General features: G+C 38.1%; 3 protein-coding genes across 6 annotated transcripts in view; 2 read left to right on the forward strand and 1 right to left on the reverse strand.

Moving 5' to 3' along the window:
• Window positions 1–19,834, reverse strand: part of LOC134750242 (flotillin-2) — a 470,025-nt gene that overhangs the window by 232,956 nt on the left and 217,235 nt on the right. The gene's annotated exons all lie outside the window — the stretch shown is intronic.
• LOC134750300 (glucose dehydrogenase [FAD, quinone]-like) lies at window positions 386–5,050 on the forward strand. The gene is made up of 4 exons (XM_063685463.1): window positions 386–521; window positions 1,628–1,792; window positions 2,754–2,884; window positions 3,427–5,050. Exons 2-4 carry the CDS (start codon window positions 1,633–1,635, stop codon window positions 5,008–5,010), a joined length of 1,875 nt encoding a protein of 624 aa, XP_063541533.1. The 5' UTR covers window positions 386–521; window positions 1,628–1,632; the 3' UTR covers window positions 5,011–5,050.
• On the forward strand, window positions 5,757–11,624 carry LOC134750001 (glucose dehydrogenase [FAD, quinone]-like). The gene is made up of 4 exons (XM_063685052.1): window positions 5,757–5,901; window positions 8,673–8,853; window positions 9,408–9,532; window positions 10,083–11,624. The coding sequence occupies exons 2-4, from the start codon at window positions 8,685–8,687 to the stop codon at window positions 11,595–11,597; spliced, it is 1,809 nt and encodes a 602-aa protein (XP_063541122.1). The 5' UTR covers window positions 5,757–5,901; window positions 8,673–8,684; the 3' UTR covers window positions 11,598–11,624.

Genomic DNA, 19,834 nt, shown 5'->3' on the forward strand with positions numbered 1-19,834 from the left:
TTCATATCCCAAACTATCTTTCCCAAAAAATTTAAACCCAACTTAATCATTTCCCAACTTAACAAGTAGCATATTATAAATATTTTTCAAGTGAACGTTATGCAAAAAAAAAATTATCACTTGAAATGATTAGATGCCAAAGAATACAAAAACCATAACAAAACATGACAAATGTAACAGTTAAAAAAAATTGCAGCTGGTAAAATTTGGTTGGAAAACGAAATTTGGTCAAAAAAATTCGGTCAATTAAAAGGATCCCGGGGTATACCTATTACCTATAATATTGAAATCATCTTGGTATTACCTAAATCTCGTGTTTCTAAATGTCATCGGGTCAGTGCAGTAAACATAGTACTTATCGATAACAAGGGCTCGATAACGGTGCATTAGCTTTTCTTCATTAACTTGCGTTTCCCAGGACCTTGCGAACGTTTACTTGCATAAATAAACAAGTGACTCGTAATTCAATGTTTTATATAGGTGTGGTGTAGTTTTACGTCGTTCAATATAACAATTTAACGGTGAGTGTTTTATAGAAAGAAAATATAACACTGACAATGACAAATAGTGGTGATTTCATAAGTGTACTGTTTCCCTGTTGGTTATACAGCTGTAACAAAAATAGTGGGGATCTGAAAAAAATAATCTCGCGTCAAATAAAATTTTCTTCTATTTTTTCCTAATCAGAACACGATACCGAATATGCCCTTAAACGGATCCCCACTATTTTTGTTACATCCTGTAAAGGTACTAAGTATGTAAGTATATTTAGCAGCCAGACCAGCATATTTACTTATACATAAAGGTCCATACTTATTATTTTGTTTTGGGTTCAATTCAAGGGTAATACAAACCTACAGAAAGTCCGTGTCCAGTTAAGGGGCTACCTGAGGTTTTCATCGATTTTTGACAAGTTTTGAATCGTATCTCCTACTTTTGCACTACATATATAATTATAAGACAAGCGGCTATCTGTTCTTCAATCTTTTATCTCCATTTTTGTCTACCGGATTGTGAAAAAAATTAATACTTATTTATTTATGATTGTTTTAAACATTGTCTAAAAAACACTTTTTTCGTATCTCGATTGCTGTGAAAGATCTTACTTATACGAAATCTACATATTTGGGTTCGTCTTAGACGTCTCTAAAAATTTGTCTAAGGTTTTAATTTTAAACTAATTAACACAAAAGTTATGGCCAGAAAACCAGTTTTTTGGCCTAAAATTGTTCAACTTTGATGCCAAATATTTCGAAAACAATGAACTTTGAAGTAATTATGGGATACTATATTGCTAAAATCCGTTGCTGTTAATATGATAAGCTATAAAAAAACATTAGAAAACTAAGGGATTCAAATCGAAGGTCATTGGGGCATGGGATCCCCTTAACCAGCGAAATTGAACCTTTGATTCTCGTTCATGCTCATCTCATAGTCCCACTTTCTCACAAATTAACTTTTATTTTATTTAAGTTTGCCAACAGGTGCAATACAAAAAATACTTATAAATGACGCATGTAACAGAAATGTTGCTTACATATGTTTTTTTTTATATCCAAAGTACTAAATATAACTCAAAGTAATGCTAAGTAACAACTGTGTATAACACAATATACTAATATTCTAGAAACAATGTGGGCGTGTGATCCCTCATTGACGTCGACCATCCTCGGTAGCTACCAGGGCGCTGGGCCCCTGTTTGTGCAAGCTTTGGAGACATTCTTCGCTGCCCACTGTGCTCTCGTCGGAGACCATGTTTGGCCTGCTGACGCTACAGAGGCTCTTCTTGAAGGTATCACTACAACTCAACCACCCTCAGCAGCTCATAACCTACTCGTAGAAGCTTTACATACATTCTGCGCTACCCAGAGCGCGCTAGTAACTTCATCAGTAACCGAATTTTTTATTCGTTGTAAAGTTAAATAACGAGTTTTTAGAACGAAAATCGTTTTTATTTGTTTAATTTTCTTTCCTAATCGATTTTGTGTTATAAAATTACTAATATTCCTTTTATCAAAAGAATATGCAATTCTGTCCAATGTGACCAAGTGTGACAAGAAGAGGTCAAAAAACCTATAAATTCGTGTGACGTAATTAATGGATGACCCCTTCAGAGAACAATCAGGGTGGTCTTTTCTTTGAAGATAACACAACGTGTTATCTCTGGGCTGTTTCATGAATTTGAACCATATAAATAGAATCGTAAAGTTGCTTTTTAAACGGGCTTGTTCCCGTTACTTATGTCGGGGCTATTAGCAGTAAGCAGTGTAACCACTGCATAAAAGAAACAATACCTTTTGTTTAACAGGTTAGGGCCGGAGCCCGAAAAAATCATCTGAGATAATTCATACTATAATATACGCAGTTTCCTTAATCGACACATAAGCAGAGTAATAACCATGACCAACAAGTTCAACTTGTTAAGGAAATTGTTGACACTACTAGACTCTAGATAAATCGGTCGCAATTTTGCAATCTAAATACGTATCTACTTAAGATGCAAGAAGGCATATTAGAAGTACTAGATCTTTATAGTTTTATGGCTGTCTGTGGCATCTTAGCTCTCCAACTCCAGCTATGTTTTATAGAAATCGATCCATCAGTTTGAAGAGTATCAGCTCTTTTTTCTCTTTTCCAAATTGACGTATGGCATTTTTGGCATATAGCCGTAATTATTTTTGATTTTGATTTAATCCTCTTTGTAATGTTTGTGGACGTGTATTTAAATTGGGTGTATTTTGCAATCTCTTCAGATCCAAATTACGACTTCATAGTAGTTGGTGCTGGGTCAGCCGGGTCGGTGGTGGCCAACCGCCTCAGCGAAGTACCGGAATGGAAAGTGCTGCTGGTTGAGGCGGGCGGGAATCCCACTTTAGCTACTGAGGTACATACATAAGTATACCAATTTGATTAAGATCCAATTTGACCAAACTTGACTATGGGCATAATCTGACTAAGAAAAAACGTCAATGTTTGAACTAATTTGACGACCGGTCTAGTGGGTAGTGACCCTGCCTGTGAAGCCGATCGATGGTCCTGGGTTCGAATCCTGGCAAGGGCATTTATTTGTGTGATGAACACAAATATTTCTTCCTGAGTAATGGGTGTTTTCTATGTAAATATATAAGTATGTATTTATCTATATAAGTATTTATGTTGTCGCCTAGCACCCATAGTAGAAGATTTGCGTAGTTTGGGGGTAGGTTGATCTGCGTAAGATGTCCCCTAATATTTATTTATTTATTTATTTTATTATTTTGATCTTTTACTGATGCTCCATTGTACAGAGACCCACTATAGGCACAACACATATTCTTGCCATAGTCATGTGACTTTGTGCTGTAATTAGACAATCATTATACGCCATTATATCATCATTATGTCACATACACTCGTGTAACCACTTTTTGGTGTTAAATCTTTCAGGCACCGCAATTGGCTTATTCAAACATTGGAACCGCAGAAGACTGGAACTATCGACCTGAACCTCAAGAAGGTGCTTGCCGAGCGTACAAGGGACAACAATGTACTTGGCCACGGGGAAAAACTCTGGGAGGATGCAGCAGTATCAATTTCATGTTCTACATAAGAGGAAATAAACTTGACTACGACGAATGGGCTGCCGACGGAAACTATGGCTGGGACTATGATAGTGTTTTACCATATTTTAAAAAGAGTGAAAATTTTACCGGGTCCTTGGATGACAACAAAGTTAACTATCACAGTACTGGAGGATATCTAAATGTAGAGAAAACTCCAATGCATCCGCTTGAACGTTTTCTTTTAAAAGCTGCTTCGGAAATAGGAATTGAAGTGAAAGAAGATTTGAATACAGAAAACCAAATAGGAATTACGAAAAGTTATACAACCACAAAAAATGGCATTAGACACAGCACAGCAAGGGCATTTTTAAATTCTATAAAAAATAGATCAAATTTGCATGTGGTCAAAAACGCATTGGCAACTAAGATTTTATTTAAACCTTCCTCCAACATTGTTGACGGAATAATTATTAAAAAAGATGGTCAAGATATTGTCGTGAAAGCTAAAAAAGAAGTCATCTTGTCAGGGGGTGCAATCAATAGCCCACAACTGCTTCTTTTATCTGGAATAGGACCTCAAAAGCACTTAACCAACTTAGATATAGACGTTATTGCTGATTTACCAGTTGGAGAAAATTTGCAAGATCATGTGTTTGCTGTCATCTATTTTAAAGCGCTGACTGGTGAAAAGCAATCCAATTTCAGCTCTAAAGAAAAAATCGTTAAACATTTTAGTGAATTTGTGTTACAACAGTCTGGAATATTCGCAGATGTCAGCCCTCATTTGGTTACAGCTTTTGTAAATACAACAGATTCTGCTGCCACCAGTCCTGATATACAATTTCATTATTTATTCTTTCCTCCGGGTATCAAAAATGTAGTGGACATGTTTACGAAACACAACTTCAATGACGAATTCCGTGACTACATGGCTGAAATGAATAAAGAAAATACTATTTTGTTAGTTTACAGCGTTGTTCTTCAACCAAAATCTAAAGGACGGATACTTCTTAAAACCAAAATTCCAGAAGAGCACCCTCTTATTTACGCTAATTATTTCGATCATTATGATGACATGCATACGCTTATTAAAGGAATGAAGCAAACTTTGGAGTTGGCCAATACGAATGCTTTCAAGGAAGCTGGTTTTGAAGTAATGTGGCCTAAGTTAAAGGCTTGCGATTCATATGACCAAGGTAGTGACGAGTATTTGGAATGTTTTGCAAGAGAGCTTACTTTATCGTTATATCATCCAACCAGCACTACAAAAATGGGTCCTGACGATGATGAAAGTGCAGTCGTCAATCCTGAATTGAAAGTTCGAAAAATAAAAGGTTTGAGAGTTATAGACGCTAGTATCATGCCAAAAGTTGTAAGAGGAAATACAAACGCGCCAACTATAATGATAGGCGAGAAAGGAGCTGATTTAATTAAGAAAGAATGGCTACATGAGCATAATGAACTGTAAAGTAATGCATTATTTGAAAATTAAATGGTTTAGCACCTCCTATTGGTATTGTGTCTGTTTAATATCGATAAGGCAGATAGTTTCATACATTAAATTTATATGAAGCTAGCTTCTGCATGTGACTTTACCTGCCTAGTCTATGGCGATTTCCGTGATAAAGAGTATCATATATCCTTTCTCCGGGACTCTCAAACAGTTTTTATATCAAATTTCACCTAAGTAGGTTAAAAACCGTTCGATTGTATACGTTTTCAACTAGAAGAGTTGACCAAAAATGGCAGGTTTTCGTTTAAATACTTATTTGTGGGATGATTACATTGAGTTCCTGGGCATTGTAAACATAGACAACTTAACATAATTATGCACATATGTATAAATTTTACTTCCAGCTAGTTCTTTTCACATTTCAAAAGTATAAATATTTTAAATTACAAGCCAAGTGCGAAGAAAGCAGATACAAAATCACATAAACGTATCCTTTAGTTAGTTTATTGAGCTACCTGCAAAATACCTAGAAAAAAATTACAAACTAAGATGCAAAGGACATACATATTTGATATTAAAAACAAACATTCAGAAAAGTCAGGATTTAGTATTTGAAAATGTCAAGTTTTTCTTGATAAAGTACTTTTGGGTATCATAAAATCAAAGGATATCACATTTATTAGTCTATCTATAGCAGCAAATGTTGGTACTTGATCTTGGCTGTTAACTACGCGCACCAAGGATTAGGATATAGGTACTTGAGGCAGGATTAGAATAACAATAGCCTAGGGTTATGCTTTGTTATTGTGATACTGAGATCAGGATAACAAGTTCTATTCACAACGTAACATTCCAACTCATGCGCTGAAGAACGGGGGTCGCCGGGAGACTCAGGGACAAACAAGTGTAAGTACCTACTCATATAATATCATCTTATTTAGAAGAAAGTGACACGAAAAGTATGATCGATCGAAAACTAGGTTTTAATTCTTATTTTCATAGAGTACGTCTTGCTCCGGCCAAAATTAACTGGATCATCTTACTTAATTACTGAAGTATGATCGATCGAAAACTAGGTTTTAATTTTTATTTTCATAGAGTACGTATTGCTCCGGCTAAAATTAACTGTGATCATCTTACTTAATTACTGAAGTATGATCAATCGAAAACTAGGTTTTAATTCTTATTTTCATAGAGTACGTCTTTCTCCGCCCAAAATTAACTGTGATCATCTTACTTAATTACTGAAGTATGATCGATCGAAAACTAGGTTTTAATTCTTATTTTCATAGAGTACGTCTTGCTCCGGCCAAAATTAACTGTGATCATCTTACTTAATTACTTATCTCACCGGATTTTACATTACTTTATTCAAAAAACTGTTATAATATTTTTTTATAATTGATTGGCGAAATAGAAAATAGTTACTTGTACAACAAGAGAGCAAAGTTTGATATTTCTTCTAGTGGTTATTTTGAGTCCCGTGCACGCGAAAGATTTTATAATTAGATTCACGAGCGTAGCGAGTATCCCTGAATGTGGATTGATAATTATTTTATTTTATCCAATTTTATTTAGAATGTTTATGTATATACGCCTTACGATTAAATAAATAAGTGTCAATAGATGAATGTTATGTTTTTTTTTGTCTTTATTGCACAAATTAAAACACATAGTACACAAGGTGAACTTAATGCCATAAGGCATTCTCTACCAATCCACTAATTATGCTATGAACAAATATGGCACTTCATCACTTTAGTTAACACTTGTATCAAGTGTCTATATCGTAAGTACTTAATGCCGGTGTTTATTACTTGTTTAAATAGTTCGGGTAACATTGCGAAATCAAATCAGTCTAATGGAATTCTATGATTCATTAAAATTTCTTGTTAGAAAGGTGCCCAGCCACGAACTTTTTGCCATAACAACTTTTAACAAAAATAACCAATTTCGGAAAATAATATAGGTACCATTATTTTATGGTCTTCTTCATCAGTTTTGCTTTACTAAATATCGTTGAGTATTAAATCGGGAAACAAAAACATACATAAAAAAAAGATCCCGTCGAATCGAGAATAAGGGGTCATCCATTAATTACGTCACACGTTTAGGGGGAGAGAGGGGGTCAAGAAAATGTAACATGTTGTGACATGCATGTGGGAAGGGGGAGTCACAAACTTCGTGACGTCACTTTGTAGCCGGAAAATGTTTTGATTTTGTTTGCATTTGCGGTACAGTTAAATAACTAGGTATTGCAACGATATATCATTTTTATTCGAAATTTTAAGGTTCTGTACCCAAAGGGTAAAAACAGGACCCTATTACTAAGACTGTACTGTCCGTCTGTCTATCTGTCTGTCTATCTCATGAACCGTGATAGCTAGACAGTTGAAATTCTCACAGATTATGTATATCTGTTGCCGCTCTAACAAAACCCTTGGTGGGCGAGTCCGACTCGCACTTGTCCGATTTTTTATTCACATCGGTTTCCTGTCATAAAATTTGTAAGCAGGGCAGCTTGTGGCGAGCTGTTGGGGAGTAACGACCCCACGGACCCGAGTGCTCCCGAGAGTCGGTCAGGGTCTCCGTCTCCGGCGTGTCTTCGTCGGTCGGAGTGGACCCCAAGGGGACCCGCAGGACTCTCAGCTCTGGCTTGCCTTCATTGGCTGTCCAGAGAGGAGTCGCTAGAGCTATATGCTCCAGGGGTGGAAGTGAAAGATGCATAAGACGCGAGTTGGCACAGTGGCTGGTAACAGCCACTGGGTAGAAAGCGGCGCACACCTCTCGACACCCCTGAGCCGCTCACACCGGTGTTGCTCCTGGTCGTCTTCACGACGGCAGTTTCAGGGGCCCATCTAGTCAGCGGCGAGTCACCGCCTGCCTCGATAACGTGTACAACATTGTTATGGCAGGTGTCCGGACCTCTCAGCCATAGCCCAATCTTTTGACCAGCCAAACTTCAACACCATAACCGGCACTCTTTTCCACTGTGTTTATAATAGCCCCTACGCCTGTTGGAACCGATTTACGGATATCTATTTGTACCCGTGAATGGGTTCTAGCAGGTGTATTACATAACAGCAAACTTCTCCAAAGGGCCTCTACGTGTTGGATCTGTATCCCCACGCACGCCTATCAAATGACCGGGATGTATATACCCGTGAGTTTATATGAGATACAAATAATAATAATAAAATACTTTATTGTGCACTACAAAGAAAAATACATGTTACAAACAATGACAGGACATAAGTGAGTAGGTAACAACAGGCGGACTTATCGCTAAAAAGCGATCTCTTCCAGACAACCTTCAGATAGCGATTCAGTGGCTAGAAATAAGTTAATGGGCAGTGCAAAATAACAAAGGTGTAAAGTTTACAAATCAAATACCTAAGTATAAATAACAAACAATGTAATGTTGCTATTATTAAGAATATTTTTTATTAAAATAATAATACTTCATTCGAATTGCTAATTTCGTTGAGAACAAAATAGCCAAATATGACCAGATGTGACAAAGAGGGGGGGAGGGGTCAAAAATCATGAAATTCGTGTTATGTTATTAATGGATGACCCCTAATAATAATCTTAGAGTCTCTAGTCCGTTAAAAAAAATCTCTGCCAGAAACAAAAAATACAGTCACACGAGTCTATTTGTATTTTCACGTCTTTAGAAACAGAAAACAATGGACGGTCTAATCCCAAATGTGACCGCGTGGTGCCCATCGGCGTTCACCGGTGCGACGGGTGAGGTGTTTGCTGAAGTGGTAGCAGCGGTGGTTGCTGCGCACTGCGCGTTTGTCGCCGAGCCGTGGCCAGCGGATATCACTCATCAAACAGTGGATAAAGCTACAGGTAACTTTTTGATGTGACACTACTTAGGCGGCGATTCAACAAGTGTATCATATAGAAGCAAAGTCAGCATTGTCAGCAACATCCACTTCTAGGATTGGCTCAATTACTGATTATTTGATTGGGAAATACGAGTGAAAATTTAAATTTAAGTCGTTCGTAGTATTACTACATTTTGGTATAAATAAAATATATTTTAGCTTTAATGATATAGTAAATTTTGATAAGCCAACTTTTGGTCTTTACGTGCCATCATTCACATTTCATGATTGTGCGGTTTTCACGAAGGTCGAGTAAATCTGAATTATTACTAATAGAACTAACCGCTAAGCACTAAGTCACTTGCTCGACTTAATTTCAACTTCAAACTGCACTTGTATTGAAACACACATTTCTAGCAAATGCTGTTTCTCAATAACTATCTTGCATATTTATTAGTAAGCGCTGGTGGCCTAGCTATTTCAATCGACTTGTTTTTCACCGACATAGGTTATATTATTCAGTTGGAGGATTGCGCAGATGTTATGCTTAGTATACTAATTGTTTTTTTTTTTCAGAACTATCGTATGACTTTATAGTAGTGGGAGCCGGGACAGCAGGTTCGCTTGTAGCTAGCCGCCTGAGCAAGCACTGGTCTGTACTACTTCTCGAAGCCGGCGGTGACCCGGGACTTGATAGCGAGGTATATTCATATTTTATTGATAGAGCTAAGAGTACATAAAATAAAATTACATTTCACTAAATGTAGACATAATCGATACAATCGATTAAACTTAAAAACAAATCAAAGCATACCTAAAGCAAAACGGAAATACATATGTCATGTCAATCATAATTATAAATTAAACATTGAAATAATTCCAAATTAATAGTATATCAAAGGATAACGGATAAAATGTTTAATACGTTTGGAAATAAATGATGCCTTAAGTATAGAAATGGCAACCATTCGAATATGTCAATAGCTTCAATCTCCGCTATAGGAACCAACTATCATTAAAAATGTATATGTAATTTAATCAGTAAGATTATTGATTATGACCTCAGTAACACATAACGAAATAAGACATCCGTGCTAATTTCTTACTTCATACGTATTAGGTACAGTTGTTATAATAGTAAGTAAATAGTAGGCCTTTTAATCCAAATAAACCGCAGAAAGCGCGAGCTCCTTTTTGCTTACGAGTACCTTAATTAATTTAATTTACCTGACGAATAGTTTAACTTTACAGGTTCCAGCGTTTCTTTACAATAATCAAAAAACGGCCAACGATTGGAATTACAAAACTGAGCCAGACGGAACAAGCTGCCTGGGACTCAGACACGAACGATGCACTTGGAGTAAAGGAAAAGGTATGGGTGGATCGAGTTCGATCAACGCCATGTTATACATCACAGGACACCATGCAGATTATGATAGCTGGAAATCCCTTGGTTATACAGGCTGGGGATATGAAGATCTTTCATCATATTTTGACAAAGTCGAAAAAAAGCTTGACTTAAACGATTACAGATTTAATACTAACCCATTCTACAATTTGCTCGAGGAATCTTATAAAGAACTAGGTGTATTGCCAATCGATAAATTAAACAATGAGGCCGTTATAGGCACAAAAATAACCAAACTCCTGACAAGAAACGGAAAACGTTTGAATACTGCTAAAATATTTATAAACGAGTCTATAAACCTGCATATCTTGAAAAATGCCGTAGTGCACAAGGTAATTATAGACGCTGAATCTAAAATTACCGTCGGCGTGGAGGTTCAAGTAGCCAACGGGAAAATTATGCAAATAAATGTTAGGAAAGAAGTAATACTATCCGCTGGCTCCATTGGCACACCGCAAATTCTTATGTTATCTGGAATAGGTCCTAAAAAGCATCTCGAAGAGAAAAAAATAATTCCTATAATTAACTTGCTAGTTGGTCAAAATCTGCAAGATCATATCTTCTTTCCAATATACCTAACAATTAAAGAGACTATACCAATATCTCCCGAGGCATTTAATTTATTTGTGATGCAATACATTTTAACTAGAACTGGACCGCTGTCTACGATAGGCGTCACCGATTTTATGTCTTTTATCAATACAAGAGACAACAGTATTCCCAACGTCCAATTTCATCACATGTACATTCCAAAAAATGACCAGTTAATGCTGAAGATTTATATGAACAAGACAGGATATAAAGCGGAAGTCACAGAAGCAGTTGCAAAGTTAAATAAAGACTATGAATTGATTGGACTTTATCCTACTTTGTTGCACCCAAAATCCAAAGGAGAAGTATTGTTGGCTGATAATAATCCTACATCGAAGCCTATCATCAAACCACATTATTTTAAAAGTCCAGATGATATAAAACAACTAATCGAAGGTGTAAGATTTGTACCTAAATTACAGAATACTAATATCTTTAAGGCCCTCAATGCAAAACTTGTCCAAATTAAGATTCCATTTTGCACAGAATTGTTGTTTAACACTGATAATTACTGGGAGTGTTACATAAGACATATGGCAACCACCGTCTACCACCCAGTTGGAACTGCAAAGATGGGTGTGAAAGAAGATCCAGATTCCGTAGTGGATTATAACTTGATGGTACATGGAGTAAAGAAACTAAGAGTCGTGGATGCCAGCGTGATGCCTGATATCGTGGGAGCTAACACGATGGCAACAACCTTAGCGATTGCTGAAAAAGCTGCTGATATGATAAGAAAATTATACAATATAAAAGATGAATTGTGACTGTGTCAAATGTAAAGTATTGTACAATCCACAATATTTTATTGTTTAAATACTTTACACAACCAAAATCAGTAGTTACATAGGGAGCCACCAAAGACGTAAAATCTTTTTTATTATGGAAGTCACATGAATCAGAATTGAGATGTTTTTTATAAGTTAGTCAACTGAGTAAAGGTAGGAAAAATTTGTTACCTACTTCATTGGACACTGTTGACAATGACATAGTAACAGTTTTAAATGATTCACGGTTAGTTACACTAGACTTATTGACCGGGATATTGACCGTGATTACCTTTTGTATTGTAATCACGGTCCATATCCCGGTCAATATAAGTCTAATGACATAGTAGAAAAAAAATGTATGGCGTTGATATTATTAAATTTATTATTTTATTTGCAGATTCCTTATTTTTTAGCTGCGCGCCTTGTCAGCATGTTATTCCATATTAGGGTTCCGTACCCAAAGGGTAAAAACGGGACCCTATTACTAAGACTTCGCTGTCCGTCTGTCTGTCACCAGGCTGTATCTCATGAACCGTGATAGCTAGACAGTTGAAATTTTCACAGATGTATTTCTGTTGCTGCTATAAGAACAAATACTAAAAAGTACGGAACCCTCGGTGCGCGAGTCCGACTCGCAGTTGGCCGGTATTTTTATATAACAACAGCTGTTTTATTTAGCTATTTATTTAGACAATACTAAACGGCTCTTTCGGTAGTATGTTCAATTAAAGGCAAAATAAATGTAGTTGAGTATGCCGTATGCCTGATAGCTAAATGGGAAATACCTGCATAAAAGTAGAACTAACAAACGTTAAAATGCCACATTCAACAAAGTTACACGAAGGACCATAAGTACCGGAATAGGTACAAAATGTCGAAATAAATTAGTTCTGACACAACCACTGTGTTTCTCAATTTCCACTTGTTTAACGTTAGGATGACACACATGGCATTTTACAATTAGCACCTTCATACATAAATTATTTTCTGTATAGGTTGCGTTGTTTTAAGCCTATAGGATTACATCATAAGAGCAGCCTTGGCAGCATGTTTCGGGCCTGCTGTCATCGTGAAACTTTCGTTTGTAGCTAAATAAAATACCTATATATTATCCATGACTTAACTAAGTACCTAAATGTGGCGTGATTGAGGGCCGGTACGAACGGACAGCAACCCGAATGCAATTTATATGGGAACCGCACGCTGGTTTTTACTATACTTTAATTTATGAAATTCCTACAATTCATCTTTTTTAACCTTGTGAGGCCCTGTGTAAAAAATATTGTAGGTACATTATCAAAATATCTGAACATTAGTCAAATAAGAGAACTCGGGAGGATAAAGTAAATTTGGGCTATAAAATTTCAATTCAAAATTGATGTGCATTAAGTATTTACCAAATTAATATATAAAATCAATAATCATGATAAAGATGATGACTTAATTTTAGTTTAAAAGTGAACTATCATGCTAATAGGTTTCACCTGAATTAAATGAGAAAACTATTGAATCAAAAATAGGTCGGATCGAAAGAAATGTCATCATACTAATACTTTAGTATGATACTAATACTTTAGTATGATGACATTTAGGGAGACAATGCTGATTTACATGTTTGACTGGTTTCCTTATCAGGCCAAGAACGAATTTTATAGAGCTTTTATTAAAATATCTAATATGATGCATTTGCATTATCGTATACAGAACTACACAACTGATACTGACTTGTGAAAGTCAGTCCTTGAAGTCTACTCCCAAAATTAATAGGTTTATGATTTTCAATAATCAGACGAGGCACTGACTTTTCAGTAACAGAGTGGAGTCGTGCCCATATCCAATAAAAATAATTATAACGTTTATGGTACGGTGGCACTTTCACACTTTGTTCTGCCAAGTTAGGTGCAGAATTAGCTTAGTTAGACGGACTGCAGCCTGCGGATACAGCCTGACCATTACTGCCAAAAAACCTTCTAACATAGATTTTAATCAGGTTTGTACTTTGTACAGATGTCATTACAATTATTGATAAATTATGGTTCCTTACATATTAATTTTGAATTCACATATCGCCATTGCAGACATTCAATTGTTGGGGAAATCTCCAAGATCATTAGGGCCGCTATAATTCCTACCATTAGCTTATTAGTTTATTATAGTGGCACTAATGATCTTGGAGATTACTATTACTACTAGGCCAGCCGTAGTTTGGCACCTAACTGGTATATAGCATGTTTAGAAATCACAGTACCTACCTAAATATAGGTACGTAATATACTTGTGACATCCCAGCGCTGGCTTATATATCTAAATGAAAAAACAGTCGTCTAGTATACAAATACATCGGTTTTGCTTCTACACTACGGCGAACGTTCATGTCACTTACTAGCACTCTAGCTCGGGGGTCGCTGTTGCTCTACGTCCGTAGGAAGTACCTTAGATAACCCTACACGTGATCCCCGGGTGGTGCTAACAGAGCAACAAACTTGGCAACTGCACTGTCCTCCAGGACCTCGCAGTGCTTACTGGATACAAATCAATCACTCGATTACAATGCCAACAATGAAAAAAGCGAATGTCAAGAAAGACGCCTACTCGCGTCATATGACAAGAGACATTGGACCTTCCGTCCGTGTCTGCTCACTCAACATAGAGGGTATAAGCCTAGCAAAATCTGAGTGCATGTCGAAAATTCTAAAAGAAAATGACGTAGATGTTGCCCTCTTTCAAGAAACTCACGCTAAAGACCCGCAACAACTGAGTCGAAGAGGTGATATTGCCGGATATTCAATGATTGCAGCTACTTACCATGCCCAGTATGGCACCGCTATCTACGTTCGACAACCAACAGCCCATACCTGCATTATACATTCCAGTAATACAAGCGAAGACAACATCGAAACAACTGTCGTCCAAGTGGGTGAGATACAGCTCTGCAACATCTATAAGCCACCACTAAGCAAATGGCCCACACCTGCACTTCCTAAGCTCGCGCATCCTGCCTTGTACATCGGGGACTTCAACAGTCACCACTCCAGCTGGGGCTATGAGAACAATGACGAGAATGGACTTAGAATAACGGAATGGGCCGACCATGAAAACACATTTCTGCTATTCGATAAAAAGAGCAAGGGTACATTCCGCTCAGCCCGTTGGGGAAAAGAATACAATCCCGATCTCGCCTTTACTACAAGGGACGCACTTGACCAACCCGTTACAACTACCAGGACCGTCCTCCAAAACTTTCCCCATAGCCAGCACAGGCCGATACTTTTCGAAATTGGACTCAAAATTCCCATAGTCCCGTCGTATCCGGCGCCCCGCTGGAACTTCCGAAAAGCCAACTGGGAAAGCTACAGTAAAAGTCTAGACCACTGCGTCAGGTGGATACCACCTTGTCCCGGTAATTACGAGCGGTTCAGGAAGCTTATTATTGCAACTGCGAGGAAAACAATACCCAGAGGCTACCGCAAGGAATATATACCATGCTGGAATGCAGATACAGAAGTGAAATGGAAAGAATTTCAGAGAACAGGAGAACCCCATACCGCCCATGAACTAGTTAAGTCACTTGATGATGCAAGAAGGCAAAAATGGGAAGAAACTGTCCAAAGGATGAATTTCACACACTCCAGCAAAAAAGCCTGGCACCTCGTCAGAAGACTCACAGTGGGAACCGGCCTAACACAGAGACAATCAAAGGTTCACCCCAATGCAATAGCAGACAGAGTGGTAAAACTATCAAAGGCTCCAAACCACAAAACACATACAAGAAATGTAAAAAAGGAGCTAACCACCCTAAAAGCCAACGCAAGTACAAGCGACACGTACTGCGGCCCTGTTACCATACCTGAACTATCCAAGGCCATCGGCGACATCGCGACCGACAAGGCTTGCGGCGAGGATGGAATCTACCCTGAATTTCTCAAGCACAGTGGGCCCAAAACTCAAGTTTGGATGGCAAAGTTCTATTCAGTCATTTTAGACACTGGCAAGATACCATCTTCTCTTAAGCGGTCTAAGGTAATAGCGATGTTGAAACCAGGAAAGCCTGAGGACAAAGCAGAAAGCTACAGACCAATCGCTTTGCTAAGCGTTATGTATAAACTGCTCGAACGGATAGTCTACAACCGCATCCAAGTCACCATCAATGCAGTAATACCACCGGAGCAAGCTGGATTTAGACCAAACCGAAACTGCGTTGATCAGGTCCTGGCGTTGACTACTCACATTGAAAACGGATTCAATAAAAATCTTAAGTCATCGGCAGCCTTTATTGACCTCACTGCAGCCTATGATACCGTCTGGAAGAAAGGACTGCTGTACAAACTCCTTAAGGTCATCCCATGTATCAAACTCTTCAGGCTAATTGAGGACACCCTCACAAACAGGACCTTTCTGGTGTTTCTTGGTGAATCGGCCAGTAAAGTGAGAGTGCTCAATAATGGTCTCCCTCAAGGCTCTGTCTTAGCTCCAATGCTGTTTAACTTATACATACATGACATCCCTAGTACTGTATCTCGCCAATTTGGATATGCCGATGATCTGGCTCTTGTAACCCAGCAGCGGAGCATGGAAACAACGGAACCCATACTGGAGAAGGATCTGGCGAAGTTGGACGACTTTTTCACCCGTTGGCGTCTGTGCCCAAATCCTTCAAAGACTGAAGTTTGCTGCTTCCACCTGTCCAATAGGCTCGCACACAAGACCCTGAGAGTTAGATTTCGTGGTACAACCCTACAACACAATACTTCCCCAAAGTACCTCGGTGTTACACTCGACAGAAGCCTAACATACCGATCGCACATCGATAAGCTGAAAAGTAAAATAAGGACCAGGAACAATATAGTCCAGAAACTTACTGGAACCTCTTGGGGAGCCTCTGCGTCCTGTCTGCGTACCACGGCACTGGCACTGGTTTATTCTACGGCTGAGTACTGTGCTCCAGTATGGATGAACAGCGCACATGCTGGTGCCGTGGATGTGCAGCTGAACGAAACCATGCGGCTCATTACTGGTTGCCTCAAACCCACCCCAACTTTCTGGCTCCCTGCTCTTAGCGCCATAGAACCACCACACTTGCGGCGAAAAAAGTGTCACCTCCGAGAGGCAATAAAAACCAAATACCAACCCACGCTGCCTATCCACAAAGACCTCAGTGATTTCGGAGCGAAACGACTCAAGTCCCGTAACCCGCCAGCTCTTGGTATGGTGCATGTTGACAACGAGTGGGATATACATGATTCATGGATGGCTGAGTGGAATGCCCAACAATCCAATGGTGAGCAACTTTTCACATTCAACCCAAATAGACGCCCACCTGGCTTCGACAAACCGCGCCGAGTATGGAGTCAACTAAACCGCATTCGAACAGGCGTTGGAAACTGTGCTTACCACTGGCATAAATGGGGCTGGTGTGACTCCCCTCAGTGCATGTGTGGTGACCCCGAGCAGACGGTCAAACACATTGTTCTGGAATGCCCTCTCACCAAATTCAAGGGACGGATTGAAGACCTCGCGAACCTCAGTGAAAGGGCCATCGAGTATTTGAAGAGTGCAAACCTCAATCTTTAGATTAGTATTTAATTTAAATCCAGTAACTGTAATGCCATACGATAAATAAATAAATAAATAAGCACTCTAGCACTAGGAATGGGATCCCTTTGTTTGACATAATTATTGAGTCATAAATGTCATAACATAATGATTGTCAGATTATCATTAGTCATAATACTGAAACCGTTAACTTTTCAGGATTTTCGTAAGGTTATCCTCTTATAGATAAGTTAGGTTAGTTTTATGGCAAACCTGAATAGTTACGCGTTTCGGACATACAATACATTATGACTTAAAACTTTATGGGAAACAGTAGAGATCCGATTGGGAATACATGACCTCGGGTCATTGACCTGGGGACCAAGGACCGTTTATGGAAATTGCCAAATTTTTACTTTGGTTGGCGTTTGTCGATAAGTGATTGTTATCTTGGCTAGGCCGCTTGTTCTGTACGTCTCGCGCTCAAGCCTGTGGGCATCACGTTAGGGCATTATTAAAATTGCGCAAGAGGCTTACAACGCAGATGAAGAAAGTTTTCATTTACAGAGGAAATGATAGAAGAGTTATATTTATTTAATTTATTATTGAAGATTTCGACTTCGCAGATAAACTTTTATAAAAAGATCTGGTATAGGATATCTTAAATATAATGATAAATCAATCGAGTGGTTTAAATTACTAATATAAAAATAAACCAAATAATTATATTTTAGATTTTTTTTATTGTTGCTCTTACATACTAATGAGGTTCCTTTTTTTACAAACACAAATCACATCTTTACTTACATATTTATCTCTCGTCAAACTAGTTGCACAGATGCATGTATGGAGTCACGTACCTGCAACAGACAATATTATTACATAAGTGGAGGTATATGGCCATTTACCCTTACCATGTTGTTGCATTCGTGACAAGGCAAGCCACTTCAAATCTTAGAACAGGAATTAACATGAAGTACCTACTGCATAATGGATGTGGCGTAAGGAAAATTGGAAGAGAGATAAAATACCAAAGAACCATTCAATGACGGTAAAGGTAGGTGTCAGAAACTGTCCATAAATAAATATTCCATGCAAATAACTAGAAATTTATATCTAAAGTAGACACTGAAGGTGGTCGCATAATTACTAGCATGAATGTACCCCAGCTAGCACAAGGATAACGGTTCAAAAGTAACTTGGTCCTTCGATATCTAAAGTCACTGCATAATGGATGTGGCGTAAGGAAAATTGGAAGAGAGATAAAATACCAAAGAACCATTCAATGACGATAAAGGTAGGTGTCAGAAACTGTCCATAAATAAATATTCCATGCAAATAACTAGGAATTTATATCTATAAGTAGACACTGAAGGTGGTCGCATAATTACTAGCATGAATGTACCCCAGCTAGCACAAGGATAACGGTTCGAAAGTAACTTGGTCCTTCGATATCTAAAGTCGGCGCATGACACGCCTCGCCGCACGTACACACATCACTTATTATAATTATGTTGAAAAATCCTTTCTATGGATTGCGCTTCTAATTGGCCAGTTTAGCCCAGTTGGACTAAGGTTCGAATTCGAATCCCGTTTAGGGCTGTTGAGGCCTAGGCTCCTTACTAGGTAATGCAGGGATGCCTAAGTGGATCTTCAATGAAGATTTGTTATTTAAACTTGTGTACAAATATTTATTATATAAATTAGGATCAAATTTCCGTACAGCTTTGTCGCACAATACATTTTGGAAGGTTGCCGTTGGCTGCTGTCGGCGGACGTTATATATGCATCAGATCGTTGCCGATCTTCGAATTTTCGAAGCAATCGGCCGTTTCGTGACGTCACTTCTGATGCGTTCAGCACCGGTATCATGGTCGCGTTTTTGTCACTTGTCATATCATGCGTCACTTTCGCACTTACGTACTTGTTAGAGCGTGACAGGTATGGTGACAAATGATAGACAGCCGTCCATCTTAGCCCCGCTGAACAGGGCATAAATACATGCATTTGGTGTAGTGAACACGAATTTTTTGGTATCGTAATCTGCGTACTCCCTTCAGTCAAGTAGTATGAAATAAATTCTACATATTATAATCATTATATAATCTATTTTTCACAACACCAGCTGGTAAAGGCTCTCTTGATTATTCAAAAACTGATGATAAAGTTGCATTTTATCCACATGTGGGGCAAAGTAATCAAATGCAAATTTTGAGTTGTTTCCTTATGTTGGCTCATAGAATTGACTTTTTAATGTTGATTTTGAATGATATAAATAGGTATTTAATTACACTAATTTTGAATTGATTTGCTTTGATTTGGTTGGATATTTTACAGTTAGTATTTTCCTTGTGTTGGTGTGGTGAAAAATATTGTGTTTCACTCGGTGGCAAAATTTGTTTAACCCTCGTGCCTTGAAACCCTCGCAACGCTCAAGATATGAGGTTGGATTCACACTTATGAATCACTACATAGTATAAAACAAAGTCGGTTTCCGCTGTCTGTATGTTTGTCCCTATGTATGCTTTGATCTTTAAAACTACGCAACGGATTTCGATGCGGTATTTTTTTAATAGAGAGAGTGATTCAAGAGCAAGGTTTGTATGTATAATTTGTAAAGGTTTTGTGTAAATTAGTTGAACTACCCGTGCGAAGCCGGGGCGGGTCGCTAGTATACATAGGTATAAAAGTAGTTAACTACT

The sequence above is a fragment of the Cydia strobilella genome, chromosome 19 (genome assembly GCF_947568885.1).
Source record: "Cydia strobilella chromosome 19, ilCydStro3.1, whole genome shotgun sequence".
Lineage (NCBI taxonomy): Eukaryota > Metazoa > Arthropoda > Insecta > Lepidoptera > Tortricidae > Cydia > Cydia strobilella.